This window comes from Xyrauchen texanus, chromosome 3, assembly GCF_025860055.1.
Source record: "Xyrauchen texanus isolate HMW12.3.18 chromosome 3, RBS_HiC_50CHRs, whole genome shotgun sequence".
Classification (NCBI taxonomy): Eukaryota; Metazoa; Chordata; class Actinopteri; order Cypriniformes; family Catostomidae; genus Xyrauchen; species Xyrauchen texanus.
In genome coordinates, this window is record NC_068278.1 from 20544125 (window position 1) to 20558522 (window position 14398).

At 37.4% G+C, this 14398-nt stretch overlaps 1 protein-coding gene across 3 annotated transcripts in view; it reads right to left on the bottom strand.

Moving 5' to 3' along the window:
- The window catches only part of cert1a (ceramide transporter 1a), a 29380-nt gene that overhangs the window by 2469 nt on the left and 12513 nt on the right, over window positions 1-14398 (bottom strand). For 2 of the 3 annotated variants that reach the window (XM_052101636.1, XM_052101628.1), the window contains exons 4-17: window positions 12975-13082; window positions 12294-12432; window positions 11725-11826; window positions 11085-11242; window positions 5345-5437; window positions 5159-5245; window positions 4501-4590; window positions 4103-4180; window positions 3518-3613; window positions 2655-2787; window positions 1949-2019; window positions 1729-1857; window positions 1484-1613; window positions 229-366 (exon numbers count right to left, since the gene is read on the bottom strand). In XM_052101636.1, coding sequence (XP_051957596.1) covers window positions 239-366; window positions 1484-1613; window positions 1729-1857; window positions 1949-2019; window positions 2655-2787; window positions 3518-3613; window positions 4103-4180; window positions 4501-4590; window positions 5159-5245; window positions 5345-5437; window positions 11085-11242; window positions 11725-11826; window positions 12294-12432; window positions 12975-13082 — 1542 coding nt within the window. In that variant the 3' untranslated portion in view covers window positions 229-238. The remainder of the gene's footprint in view (window positions 1-228; window positions 367-1483; window positions 1614-1728; window positions 1858-1948; window positions 2020-2654; window positions 2788-3517; window positions 3614-4102; window positions 4181-4500; window positions 4591-5158; window positions 5246-5344; window positions 5438-11084; window positions 11243-11724; window positions 11827-12293; window positions 12433-12974; window positions 13083-14398) is intronic. The other variant, XM_052101644.1, reaches the window with a different exon arrangement.

A 14398-nucleotide genomic window follows, 5' to 3' on the forward strand; every position in this document is an offset into this window, starting at 1 on the left:
CCCTGTTATTGGACGCTTTCACTCATGGATTAAATTAATCATGTCTGACTGTGACTAGTGAATTTCTGCACAGGCATTGGTACTTGAAAACTAATCTGTTTGAATGATCCTGCATACACACTGCTAGGTGTCAGTGAAACTCAAATACAACTGCCATATTGACCAACACAACATAAACAAAAAATGACTGAGTGCTTCTTTAAGGCATCTGTTCAAGCCAAGAGTTACCTAGTGTGTTTCAGAAGAGAATAGCTTCACTGCTGGTCTTCTCTTGAACATATGTGGTGAAGCGTTTAAGGAATTTGGGGTATTCTCTCTTGGCAATGGCTCGCAAGACTGATGCAGGGGCCCAACCACCAGGGTTTACTTGGAAACAAAATAAACACAGCGTTAATGTGACACTCTAAATAAGTGACATATATAATATGACAAACTGTGATTAATAAAAGGTTTCTACAACAAACTCCAATGCAGTGCTAGAGTTCTGCTACCCAACCCAAGGACAATAACGAAGTTTACATGGACACCAGAAAGCGTCTTACTGTGAGAAAGCATCTTATTGTGAGAAAGTGTGCTTCCCATCACTGCACAAGCAGCATACTCTTTACTCCCATAAACATGCGGCTCTGTCAGTAAGCAGCTTTCTCCACAGCACAGGAATTTCCCTGTGACGCTTGTGTAAATATCAAACATGGCATCCGAGGAAGACTTCGCTATTTTATTCTCCACTCCTTTATTTCCAGATATTCTAGAGTTGTTGCAGTGTTTGTATTCTTAAATTTCTATTGCGACTTGCAGCAGAATTGCTCTGCAATAGTGAGCAATTCTCAAAAATATGAGCACAAATACGGCGAACGTGAAGGACAGTCAATATTTTAAATCGGTGTGTAGAAATGGGTATAGTTTATGGTGTATGTGGTTTTCCCTGTGACTTCCAAAATTCTGAATTATTTTCGCTGTGTTGATTTGTTGTGTCTCCATCCTATGAGGTTTGTTATTTAGTCAGTTCACACACATGCACACTCTTCAAAAACCTGAAAGAAAACCATTTATGTGTTTACATGACCACATAAGCAGTGTTCTTCGGAAGAAACCTGGATGTGTCAAACTGATTTCTCATAATCCCTTAAACGGCGTATGGAAATCAGTGTTCTAGATTGCATAATGTTTCAGAATGCCACTTTCTGCAAAAATCCTTGAACAATAAATGTTTTTTAAGTGCATGTAAACGTGGTCATTGTGACCCAACACATTTTGGACCCTACAAATTCATGTATAAGATTGGGTTTTTAATTAAGTAGAAAAATAAATTATACATATGCACATGCAATCCATCTTTCAGAGTCATCTATGCATATGTATACACTCCTTTGGAAAGGAAATAAAAGGAGAGCAATTTCATGTTCGGGTCAGGTTCGGTCTTTGTGTCTTGCTTAAGGGGCAGGTTCAGGCAGTGCAGATCTCTGTGAACTGCCACACTTACCATTGGCTACATATGTGATTTTACAGAGGATGTTGTCTCGGGTTATCTCTTTGTTACCCTCTGGTGGACTGATTAGGGTTTGACAGATCATGGCTACATTGATTTTGGCACGAACGCATCTGGAAGAGGGCTGGAGAAAACATATTTGTTACAGCACTGGTTTCTGTGCTTTCAGTAATAGCTTGCATGTATAATATCAAATTGCATCAAGTGGGAAAAGACGACGTGGCAGTCCAGGTACTTACTAGGTAGCTGTCATGATCCACTGAGAAGTTGCACACCAGCCAGGTATCTGGATCACTCTCATTGGTTGAGAGAATTTTACGAATAACTGACAAATAAAGCACATCCCGCTGAGAGGCAGGCCACACCCTCTAAAAGAGAGAAAACAAAAAAGAAATGATCTAACACTCTTTCAATGACCACATTTAAGAAAAAAATCCCTTTATTATTGAAAAGTTTTACCTTATGTGTCTGATGGATGATGACTGCTTGATCAGAAAGCGTCTCAACCACTTTAAAGCTTTCAACAGTTGCTGCAAAATAATGAAAATGTGGCAGTCTTGAATGTTCTAGTCTTAAAAGAGCACTCAGAAGAACATTAACTACCCTTTAACATCAAGAGACAGCCGCTTCTTAAGATTTAAATACAGCACATATAGGTCACGTACAAACAGCAACTTAATTCAGTTGTCACTTCACCTTTTAGTACTTAAACCTGTTATTTACACACACACCCTACAAGTTGTTAATGAAATGATTAATGTTGCATGTGAGATGTGTCTGTCTAAAAGTAACCTGTACATTACAATCCAAAGAAAACACAGAGATTCTGTTAACGGCAGCTAGCTAAACATTGCCAGATGATGATAATGCATCTTTGCTGGATAATCTCTTTGTTCAAAAATAGAGCACAAAATGGGTTAAACTGAAGGTATTCTTGTTACTACAGCATTGCTATGGTTATCACTCATCAGTCATTGCAATTCCAGTAGTGATTCCTGTGCTCTGTACACACATGGAATGATAATTTAGGGAAGTCACTCCCGCATTTAAATGTGACTGTCACTCCTGAAACTTTGTAGTGTTTACGTGGCCATAGAATGTGATATCATAATGAATATTACACCAGAAAGAGAAAAAAATCTGGATTGGAACAAAGTGCACATACTTTCCCAGTCATTCCGAAAAGTTGTGTCCCAAAAGTAGTGGCAGACCTCGTGACCTGTGACCCCTCTGACAGCATGAGTGGCTTTAAGAGGATCAAGCACAATGCCGTTCTCCTCAACCTCTCTCCTATACACCTGAAAGTCAAAACTCCAGTCTTAACAGAAACTATTATGTGCATCTGACTTGGTATTAATGGTCAAGGAACAGCATATCTCAAACACAATGTCTGGAATTTCAGCGACATCTTGAGGAAAACAAGATGCAAAGAGGAGTGGGACAAAATCCCTCCTGAGATGTGTGCAAACCTGGTGGCCAATTACAAGAAACATCTGACCTCTGTGATTGCCAACAAGGGTTTTGCCACCAAGTACTAAGTCATGTTTTGCAGAGGGGTCGAATACTTATTTCCCTCATTAAAATGCAATTCAATTTATAATATTTTTGACATGCGTTTTTCTGGATTTCTTTGTTGTTATTCTGTCTCTCACTGTTCAAATTAACCTACCATTAAAATTATAGACTGATCATTTCTTTGTCAGTGGGCAAACGTACAAAATCAGCAGGGGATCAAATACTTTTTTCCCTCACTGTAGATGTAGCTTAAAAGCTAAGGATTTTGTATGTAAAAAAACTAATTTATTAGTAGAATAACATTATGTTGGCTTTGGCAAAACAACATAATTAAAGATTAATATTTATTAATTTCCAAACTTAAGATCTTAACAATGCCTTTGCATTTCTCTTCAGCTCTGTGGCAGAACTGAATCAGAAATGACTTCAGATGAAGAAACAAGTTATGAGTAATGTGAAACCAGCCTAAAGAGTTAATATTGAAAATCCATTCATTCAGAATATGAATCTCACCTTCATGTCGCCTTCCTCAACGACCACCTGCCAGTTAGCATCTCCACCCACATCCTGTAAGGAATATGCCATGTGACTATGCACCATCTCCTCCACCTGTGGATGGGCAAATAAGAGGTTTTTAGGTTTAAATAAAAATATACATGTAAGAGCTTTACATAAGAAATAATGTACAGTCAGAAGGTTATCGAAAAAAACAACAACTATTATTTCACCCTGAAAGGACTTATTTTGCAATAATGACCTTCTGACTGTAAAATATCTCGCTTATTACAAGGCTAATTACATTAATTAGAGTAAATAGACATAAAATATTTATTTTATCTAGTTAAAATGTTTTTATTAAGCGTAAAGAAAGAGGCCACAGTGTCTAGCCAAACTATGTAGGAAATTGCCTGGACCAACGGTCAATCACACCAAAAAGATGACCACTGAACGCAGCAACTAACCAATCAGATTCACATATTCCAGAAAGTCATGTTATGAGAGGTGAGAACAAACCACATTTTTGTGTCATGCGTTTAAGTAAATAATAAAGATATGCCTGCAAATCATCCATACTTGTGCAGTAGTATAATTCTCTACCTGAGCACTGAATCTGTGCACATCATCAGAGGCACTTATGAGGTCTATGGAGGACGAGGAGGACGTATGACTGCGAGGCTGAACCCAAGAGAAAGAACACCAGAGGGAAACAAGTTAAAAAGAAAGAGAGGAAGATAGGAAGTCAAAATCTCATCATCACCCAGAGTATAAAGAGCAGTCTGCCACTGTAAATCGAATTTCAGCAGGAAGAACAAGGCAATATCAAAAATACATAAGCGCCAATATTTCACAGATCAGATTCCCTGGTAGCAATGACAGAACTGCATAATAATTAGTCATGAAGCATTAGAAGTGCTTTGAAGGAGTGAGTGCATTGTGTGTGTGTATGTATGTGTGTGTGTGTGTGTGTGGGGGTGAGTCTGAGAGGTCTGCCGTACCTTAGTCAAGTATTTCTGAGTACTGATGGAGGAATAGGTGTCTGGGGTGAGAGACATGTGCCGAGATACCCTGCTCTTTTCTGCCTGGGACTGCAAAAGTTGACAGCAACAATTAAATATGGAAGTACACTAATGCAACTGAAATAAGTAAAAGCTGTGTATCTACAGTAGTTTATAGACTAGAGATGTACACTGCAGCATGTTGGTTGAGAGAGAATGAGAAAAGAGTATGCAGAGATTTTATCAAGGCTAAGGGTGGCTACATTGAAGAAGCTAAAATATAAGACAGTTTTACTTTGTTTATCATTTTGGCCACATATGGAAAATAGTCATAAAGAATGAGTATGTGTCCCCAAACTTTGATTGGTAGTTTACATTATAGCATGTGACCTAACTGCTAGACCACATCTCTTACCAATTAGTATTCTCAACATAATGCCTCTGTACATATTTACAATTCAACAGAAAAGTCTTGATAATGTTACTGAACCAAGGAAATGGGGCCATTACATCTAATGGCGAATAACAAAACCACATGATCAGTCACTGTGTCTATGAGTGCCTGGGTATTAAACAGATGAATGAATAATATGCTTTAAACATCCTTTGTAGGATGTATAACAGCCTATCTATTTAAAATAAATTATTCTGAATCTACCTGCTCCTCAATCTGGTCATGTTTATCCAACGCGGCTTCCACAGCATCGAAGAACTCCTCTTCATTGATGAGACTGTTCGGTCCCTCCTGCACAGACACAATGAACACAGAGAAAAATTTTGAGTCTGAAATGAATGTGTGTGAGGCAATATTAGGAAAGGTGCAGGAAAAGAATTGTGGACATACTTCATAGTCTGGTCCTCCAAAATGAGGCTTCTTCTTTAGCTCTGTCAATGCAGCTTTGTAGGCATCCTCAGCCCGTCTTCTTCTCTCAATTTCCTTACAAGGAAAAATGTTGGATTTAGTTAGGTTTACTATATCAAAACGAACTCCCTAGGCCTGGAACTATTTGCTCAAAAAGCATCCAGTGCAAAAATAAAAAACATGAACCCCCCTTGCTCACCTGAATGGTTGAAGGCCAGTGTGTAGGAAGCAAATAATTGTGTATAAAGGAATGAGTATGTCCCACACACTGTTGCATTTCACAAAATTCATAACATTTTATTTACAGAAACATTTATATCCTTCTGGTTTACAACCTTCTTCAGGCATATAAGGAATTTTGCAAGGTGTGGCAGTGTGTGGGACTTACAAGATGTACTTTCTTGGGATCCAAAGGGTTAACATTTTAATTGAATTAATTACATGATATGCTGATTTAATCACATGTAGAAATATATGCTGAGAAAGGCCCTCAAATAACAATAATTCAAAATATAATGATTAAATCATTATAGTTATACAGTATTTAAATAATTATAAATATAAAATGTCATAAATATAATAATTCAGATAATTAAAAAGCATTACATTATTGTGGCAGACGAGTAAAGCATTGATAAGACAATAGAAAAAGTGGCTTTAGAAGACAATATATTGTTGATTTCCATGTTATTGAACATAAGCCAACCATTAGTCAGTTTCACACATACAGGCTTTTCCAGAAAATTAACTACAATTTTCAGTTTAGAGATCATGTGTGAATATGAAAATATCTGTAAATTTAGCACAAGCTATTTCCCTGAATGAGAAGTTGTAACACTAACTGAAAATGTCAGTTTTTATGCTGTGTGTAAACAGTCATAAGACTAACAGTTTGTCCACCTACGAGGTCAGGGTGTGCTGACTTAAGGTGGAGGTGATTCAGTTACTCTGGATTCCAAACATGTCTTAATATTTGACAGTTATTGAAATTATTAAATTCAGTCAGAGGATATAAAAGTAATTAATATTTTAGAGTTGACTATAGATGAAATGTCGTAGTATATGATGCTCCACAACTCAAATCTAACTCTATGGTGAGCAGCCAATGTAATTTCACCGTGTGCGGCCACGACACTGAAGCACAAAGAAATGGAGATGGCAAACAAGTACACAAAGTGGAGAAAACATTCAATGCCACTCATTTTACACCACTCACATCATTAACTTGCACCCAAATGCGCTCGGTCCGTTTCTTTGCGACTCGGAAAAGAGAAGCAGCAACATCAATGGCAGTGCTCCCATATCAATGGCAGTGCTCCCATACATCCATGTTTGTTTACATACATGAGTCTCTCAGAGTACAGCCTTCTGTGTGAGCTTGTGATCGGATCAACTTGACAGACAGAGTGCTCCTATTTTTTTGTGTGATGCCCAGTTTTTGTCTGTAGCCATTTACATAGTCTGTAAGTGTGTGATACCAAGTATTTTTAGATTCTGTTCAGATTTTTAGAAGTGCTGTAGTATAATCCAGCCTAAAAGCACTTCTCTTCATATGAGTGAATGAAGAAATGTATCAACTGATAAAATAACTCTCTCAAAGTTTAATGGAATTTTGGTGCTGATTGTTGCAAACGGGAAAAAAAAAAACCATTGCATGTGTAAATAGCAGATGTAGTACAATTACCAGTAGAAGTAATTCATCAATTCTACTGCAACTTACTAGGTTGCATGTATGAAAGTGGCAATCCATTTTGTAATTCATTTAATCAATCTTCCAGATATAGATTTATCATACAGGCTTTTAAAAGGACACGTTTGCATGCATCAGATGGACTCACGTCTCACTTTGGTTGTGTCTCGTCATAAACACAGACTTTTTAGGTTGTGGTCTCAAGTTAAATGTTGTTTGAAACCTAGAAAAACACACCTCGAGTCCCCTGCATTCAGAATTGTGCACCATCCAGCTGTGTTTGAACGCAAGAACGTGTTGTACTGTCAATAACATCAAACAAGCCCGAGTATGGTTTGTTGTCTGTACAGCTGCGCATTGCCTATACAGCTGGAGAATCACTTACTGACCTCTGCTGAAATCAGATGGTACTTCCAAGCATGAATTGCTCCAATGGTAGGAATATTCCTTATTAAGGTCCAGGGTCATGATTAATTACTTTCACTTTTTAACGCTTTAGTTTTATTATAATTAAACTCTTCACATGTGAGTCCTTACTGTACTGACTAATTCCCCTGCGCAAGTTATTTAATGCGTGCCTTATTTAGAAATATTGCCTTACACTTGACAGCAGACCTACTGGAAGAAAGAATTTAATATACTTAAACATATCATCTAAAAATTTTAAGATGTTTATAATGATTGATAATGATAAATTAGAATACGATTAAGAACACGATTGCCAGTATGAGCACCGCCATATTGTTTACAAAAATAGTCTTCAATTTGTTACACCGAATGAAGTGAGAATGAGTGACGGAGAGTTCAGGAGAAGACTCGAGTGGACTAACTAGTTTACACATTCTTTGTTTGACGTCAGAAAAAAGTGACGCATCGCTGCATCAAAATGCACCAACATGACGTTTCGATTGGAATGTCCATTGTTATATCTGTCAAGTACCAGTATTAACCGAACTGCATGTGTTTCACATGCACTTTATCATTGCATGTTTATATCAGGCAAATTAAAGATGTTTAGTGCAAAGTTCTAAACTTTTATTTGATTGACAGTTTAGTATGCAGTCTTTGTTTGTTGTCCCAGACACGTCTCATAAGTGTTGACCACAAATGTAATGTGGTCAAGAATCTCTGACAACCCCCAAACATGTTTTGGTGAGTGGATAACTAAACGTTCTGGTCCACTTGGGTGATCAGATCACCCAAAACAGATGTTAATACAAGGTGTCAATGGGACCTGAATCATTCAGTCCCTGGCCAAAATACAATGAAATGAGACAGGAGGACCAATCTAGCATGTCCAGTTTGACTGTCTATCACCACCAACCACCCCCAAGTTCAAGGTGAGATCTTCACAAATTCTTCTGACAACTCAAAGGAAACAAACCTGAATGACTACATTAAATAATATTTGCAAGCAGAGTCAGCGACAATGCAATTAAAACATAGCTCAAAAGCATATCCACTGGAAATCACTGTTGGAACAAACTGTTTAATTTGACTACTAAAGACCACATCTTATAGTTGGGCAAATTTGGATCAGTAATTTCTGCATACATGTCTGTAAGTTTGCCAGATCTGTTCTGAAACTCCAAGGTGTGATTTTGCTAAAAGCACTGAAAATATATACCTGTATGTGAGATGTCACATGAGACAATTACTGACAACACCCAACTAATATGACAGCTGATAACTGTCAAAGGAGGTAACTTGACTTCACTAAACCAGCACAATAAAAAGGCAATGACAGGGCTCAGGTGAAAATAAAAATGAATGCACTCAGACTAGAAAAAAATGGCAAACTGTTCAATGCGATTTTAGTATTTACTCTTTTGGATTTTTTTAAACAGAAAACAACAGCAAAGAGCCAGTGAATTGTACACAAGCTTGGCAAACCTACAGTGTAGAAGTTGCTGTGTGTACTCAGAGGAATCCAGTTTTCATTAGCACTCTGAAGAGACCCGGCCACACAGTTCTGCCATGGCTTCAATGCAGAAGCACGGTACACTGTAGTCATCCTCTAAAATCCAATCACTACCATCACAACACAATCCTCAGAAACAGGCACCTCAAGTCCCAATGGAGAAAGTTTTGTTCCCAGTACAAAAAAAAAACCTCACACCCGTCTTGTTTCTCCGTGGCAGCTGGAATTTAAGGAGCTGGTTCCTGGCTTGTGATTTAGCAGGGACTGGTCTATACATGGAAAAACTGGTCAGGCAAGTGTGAGCAGAGCTTTACAATTAGATGCGAATGACGTGTACGTGTGGAATTGACTCAGTTTACACATGGTATTAAGATGTGTTTCAAGTGATCCAATCACATGTGGTCAGTGCTAAAATACAGGTCTAAATGGGGTCTAAAACCTTTGTGATGGGATCACAAAACCACAAACGAATGTGGTCAAAAACGCATGTGACCACCTGTCAGTCAACAGCTGCGGTAAAACAAGAATTTTAACTTTGCCGGTTACGTGCTGCTTTAAAAGGAAATATCCATCTGATCGGAAAGTTAAAAAAAGGTGGATACATACACAAGCCCAAGAATTTCAGAAATCTTCTTCAGTGTGTCTGACATTTATAGAGCCCCCTTAGAGGACAGTGCAGGATATTTATTTTTAAATAAAAATTTTTTTTGAGAAAATAACGTTTATGCATGGTTTTTGAAAAAACTAAAATTTTATGTCACTGAAATAATGTCATATAACACCTTGTAGCCTACAGTTTTTGCTACAAATTGATGTGAAATCCATCCTGATCACTCATTCATACAAAACAATTTAGTCATTTAACTTTTGTAAGACATTTTTAGTGTTAGAAAGTTAATATGCGAGGAGGCGTGAACTATCATGAATATGGAGGTCATTTACACCTGAGAGACAAAGACATCTCCCCTGGGCCTATCAATCAGGGATAGAGAATGAATGTGAGGAGACTTAATGATCCAAATCAAGTTAAGTTAAAAGAAGTAATCTGACTTTAAAAGAAGTCTCTTCTGCTTACCAAGACTTGAATTATTTGATCCAAAATACAGAAACAACAGTGATATTCTGAACTCTTTTTACAATTTAAAAGAACAGTTTTATATTTGAATATATTGTAAAATGCAATTTGTGATCAAAGCTGAATTTTCAGCATCATTACTGCAGTCTTCAGTGTCACATGATCCTTCAGAAATCTTTATAATATGCTGATTTCCTAATATGGTCATATTTAAAGGGCATTTTACTCATTTAACCTGAACACATATTTGCAAGCACAAGCTTTGTTGATGATAATGAGGCATTTTAAACCCTAGATAAAATATAATCTAAACATTCATATTATTTTTATATCATATTACATATCATATTTATATCATACAGCATACAATTTACATGTACATGTATATATAAAATAGGATGTCAACTAATGAAAACTAATTGACTTACTCGTCTGAAATTGGATCCTCAGCTCGATCAAGTCTCTCTTCAAAATACAAACGTTCATCGGAGTCCCACTCTTCTTCTGAGGAAAATGTTAAATCTTCCATAATATCCTAGAGCTTTCTCGCCTGTGTGTCGTAGCAAACGTGCAGAAAAGTTGAGCTGTGTTGTGTTTACAACCTCACAGTCGGGGGCGTGTACATTTGCGTTGATCGTCTCACCACATTAGCGTATGAATGGCGTGCTCTGCTGGTGGGTGTGATCACATTACAGATAATGAGATGGACCGGTAAAAAATGTACATCGCTTTGTTTCAAACAGATTGCATTGCAGGAGAGTATTTGTTTTAAATTGGAATAGTTTTATTTAAAAGTAGACATTTTAAGCTTTTTAGACACGTTTCATGTTTGTGTGATAAGAATTCGTGGAGTTTCAGTTCATTTTTGTGACGTGTTTTTGTGACAGAGACAGCTGAAAGCGCACCCTTTTTATTTTCTTTATTTTACAAAAACACAAGATTTTGTTGTTATTGTGAGTGTACACAAATAAAAGTAGACCCTTTATAGTCTCTAATGATGTCCAAAAATGCCCCTTTAATTACAGCTTTTCACTACCTTATCGAGTCGTCTCTGCCAGCTCTCCTCTCGTTTGACAAATATGTCGATGCAGTGTGACAGTGTGGAGAGGATTCCTGCAGTAGTGGCTTTGAATGTGATGGCCTCACCCTTGAAATCAATGCCTATGGGCCCTTTGAGGCTGTCCATGGGACATACTGGGGTAAAACAAGCAAAATCAGTGTCAAACAGCAGCAAAAATGAAACCGGGCTCTATTTGTGAGTGAAATTAAAAAGTCACTTAGTTAAATCTGCATTAGATCAGCCAAATGTTTGATTTTATCAAGCCTTAAGGGATAAAATAAAGCTTTCAGTTCAAGACATAAATAAACTATTCACCACTGCAATCAATAATTATCAGTGGCTACTTGCTACCATTATAAGAGAAAAAACTCTTAGATATTACAAACACATTTTGGTTGCTACTACTATTTGTATGTTGTGCAGTCTGTAGCTTATTGCATGGTGTATACTTAGTATGCTATCTAATTCTGAACCCAAAGATGTTCGATGATCATCAAAGGGTATTTACAATGCACTCAAAGGATATGACGACTCAATGAGAACCAGACTGCATTCCTGCAGGATCACTAGCATAAGATGTGCTAGAGACAGAGATGCAAATAAAACAAGGCCTCACATTTCTCTTCGCTACTGTTGTTGTTCAGCAGGTAGTCCCCATCTGGTCGTAAAGTGGGAAAATCTGCCTCCTCATCAGATAATGCAGGAAAAACAGCAGCCTCTTTAGCAGAATAATAAACAAAAAAAATATATTCAAACAATTTTAAAGATGCACCAGTCCATTACAGTTTTTTTTGAAGGGATAGTCCACCCAAAATGGATATTTTGTTAGTATTTACTTTCCCTTTTGTTGTTCAAAACCTGTGTGACCTTCCTCTGTGGAAATTAGTTTGCAGTTAGTAAACAGTGGGGGACTAATGGATTAAATGCATCTTTATTCAATACACTTAAAGTGAAAGGTGACTGAGGCTGTCAGTCCTTAACAAACATCTCCAAATATAAGGGGGAGTAAATAGCAGAATTCTCACTTTTGAGTGAACCATTTCTTTAAAGTACACAATATAAAATAGAGTGTGAAAAAGGACTATTCTAAAACAGGAATTATAATGGTAATTTTTCTCCTGATTGAAGCCAAATTGGTCCTTCGGCAAAATAAAACGACCTGTAACAAAAACTTTTTTCCCTCACCTTTGTCCCTATGGAGCTCATCTTTACTCTCAGTGTCTGCGCAGTTGTCAAAATACTTTTGCAGTGTGTCCACCTGTCTGCAGAGAATGTCCCGGAAGGTCTCCATCTCCGCTAGCTTTTCTCGCAGGCTGTAGCCCTTCTGTAATGATTTAAAATGCATCAAATAAATATTTATGGAGTTCAGGTCTCTGCAGTTCTCAAATTTCCTTGCCACTTGTGCACACTGAAACATCATTGATTTTTGTGACCGATGGTGACGCGACATATTTAAATGCTTTGAATTGCACACAAGCGCAAATGAGATTTGAGAGCTATGGTGGAGGGGAAGACTTTCAACAAATAACTTATTTCAGTTTGCTATTTACCAAAAATGCTATACATACGGGACATATGAACCGGTGTTGTACATTTACAGTGAATTAAATAATTTTTTAAGCTTAACAGCCCCAGTACTCTTTATGTTTCATCATATTGAACTTTAACTTTTATCAAGCAGTAGTAAATACATCTCACAATAGTATATTTATCAGTAATGACCAAATGTGAATTACTTTGCTTTGTGGATTAATGGAATTACTGATCAATGTACTGTAGTATATATACCTGGTGCAAATTTCTTCAATCCACACTGCTACAAGCAGTGTTTGAGCTCTGTCTGTGGAGGCAGAGGCTGATACTCACCTTGAAGGAGGATGTGGAGGTGGCAGAGAAGGCACTGGTGGCAGAGGTGAGGGACAGCAGGGAGCCATGGTGGCGTAGACTGCTCTCTGAACCATAGCCTGACTCACCCTGCAAACAATACACACACACATCAAAGCATATATAAAGAGGAGCACTTTTGTAACTTCACATTTCAAAAAACAAACAAACCTGGTTTGTAGTTCCCAACCTTACTAATAAGAAAGGATACTGGTAACATCTAATAAAGCATTATAAAATCCAACATCATAAAAACTCCAAAACAAATTACTATGAAAAATTCCAGTGTTATGTAACGCCCATTTGTGCAAATACAGAAAGTCTTTGATATCCACACATACACACTTCTATTTCAATTACATATAATACGTTGATTGTTTTGAAAATAATACTGCTGTTGTAGCCTCTGAAAATTCTATTCTGCCCTGTCACGACACCTGAAGTAATAGAAACTGCATATATCAGGCATAACTGCACATTATCACGCATAACTGCAAATATCAGACATAACTACATAATATCAGGAAGTATATCTCATCAAGGCAGACAACTGCAAATTACTACCAACACACATAACTGCCCAGGCGACCAAACTCCAAGACAACATCACTGAAATGTGTGATTCCTGTTTAAGCCATGTTTTTAGAAACAAACAAATCTATGTATAGACTGACTGTGTGACACAAGCAATTGTTTTTTTATCTTATTTGAAAACATGCACAATGCAAAGAGAGGTCAATTAAGTATAGGAACTTAATCAAAAGCAATCGGCATCCATATGTAATTTTATTCAGTCACAGTAAACTATGTCTTGCGAGTCTTGTTTCAGTCGTCCCAGGAATGCACACTAAAACTGCTGACACCAGGGTTGTGGCAGATTTAATTAAATAAAGTGCCTTAACTAATGGTCAGTGACAAATTAAACAGGTCATTAAATTACAACTAGAATGTAGCACATATAAAACTGCATTTCCAAAGAAAAATATTACAGGATCTGAAACAAGAACATGCTTCAGTTTTGCTCCCTTTCAATCAAAGACTAATGAATAAAATTATCTGAATGGAGAAATTTTCCAGCAAATTGGAAATCCCCCAGCAATGGAAAAACATAAAAAATTTGTATGGAAATGGACAGGATGGAGACATAAATGATATGAAGCAACATGCTGACATGTTAATGTGCTGAAGCCCACCATTCGCCCATTCCAGCAGCCAAAGCAGGATAGGGCACTGGTGCAGTCCTGAATGCTCAGACTCATCATGACCAGTAAGCTCTCCAAAGAATCCCAGAATTCCAAGATCTCTCTCTGGACACACAGAATTCCCAGCGCTCTCTCTGGACACTCCCAGAATTCCCAGTTCTCTCTATGGATTCTCCAAGAATTCCTACTTCTCTCTACAAACAC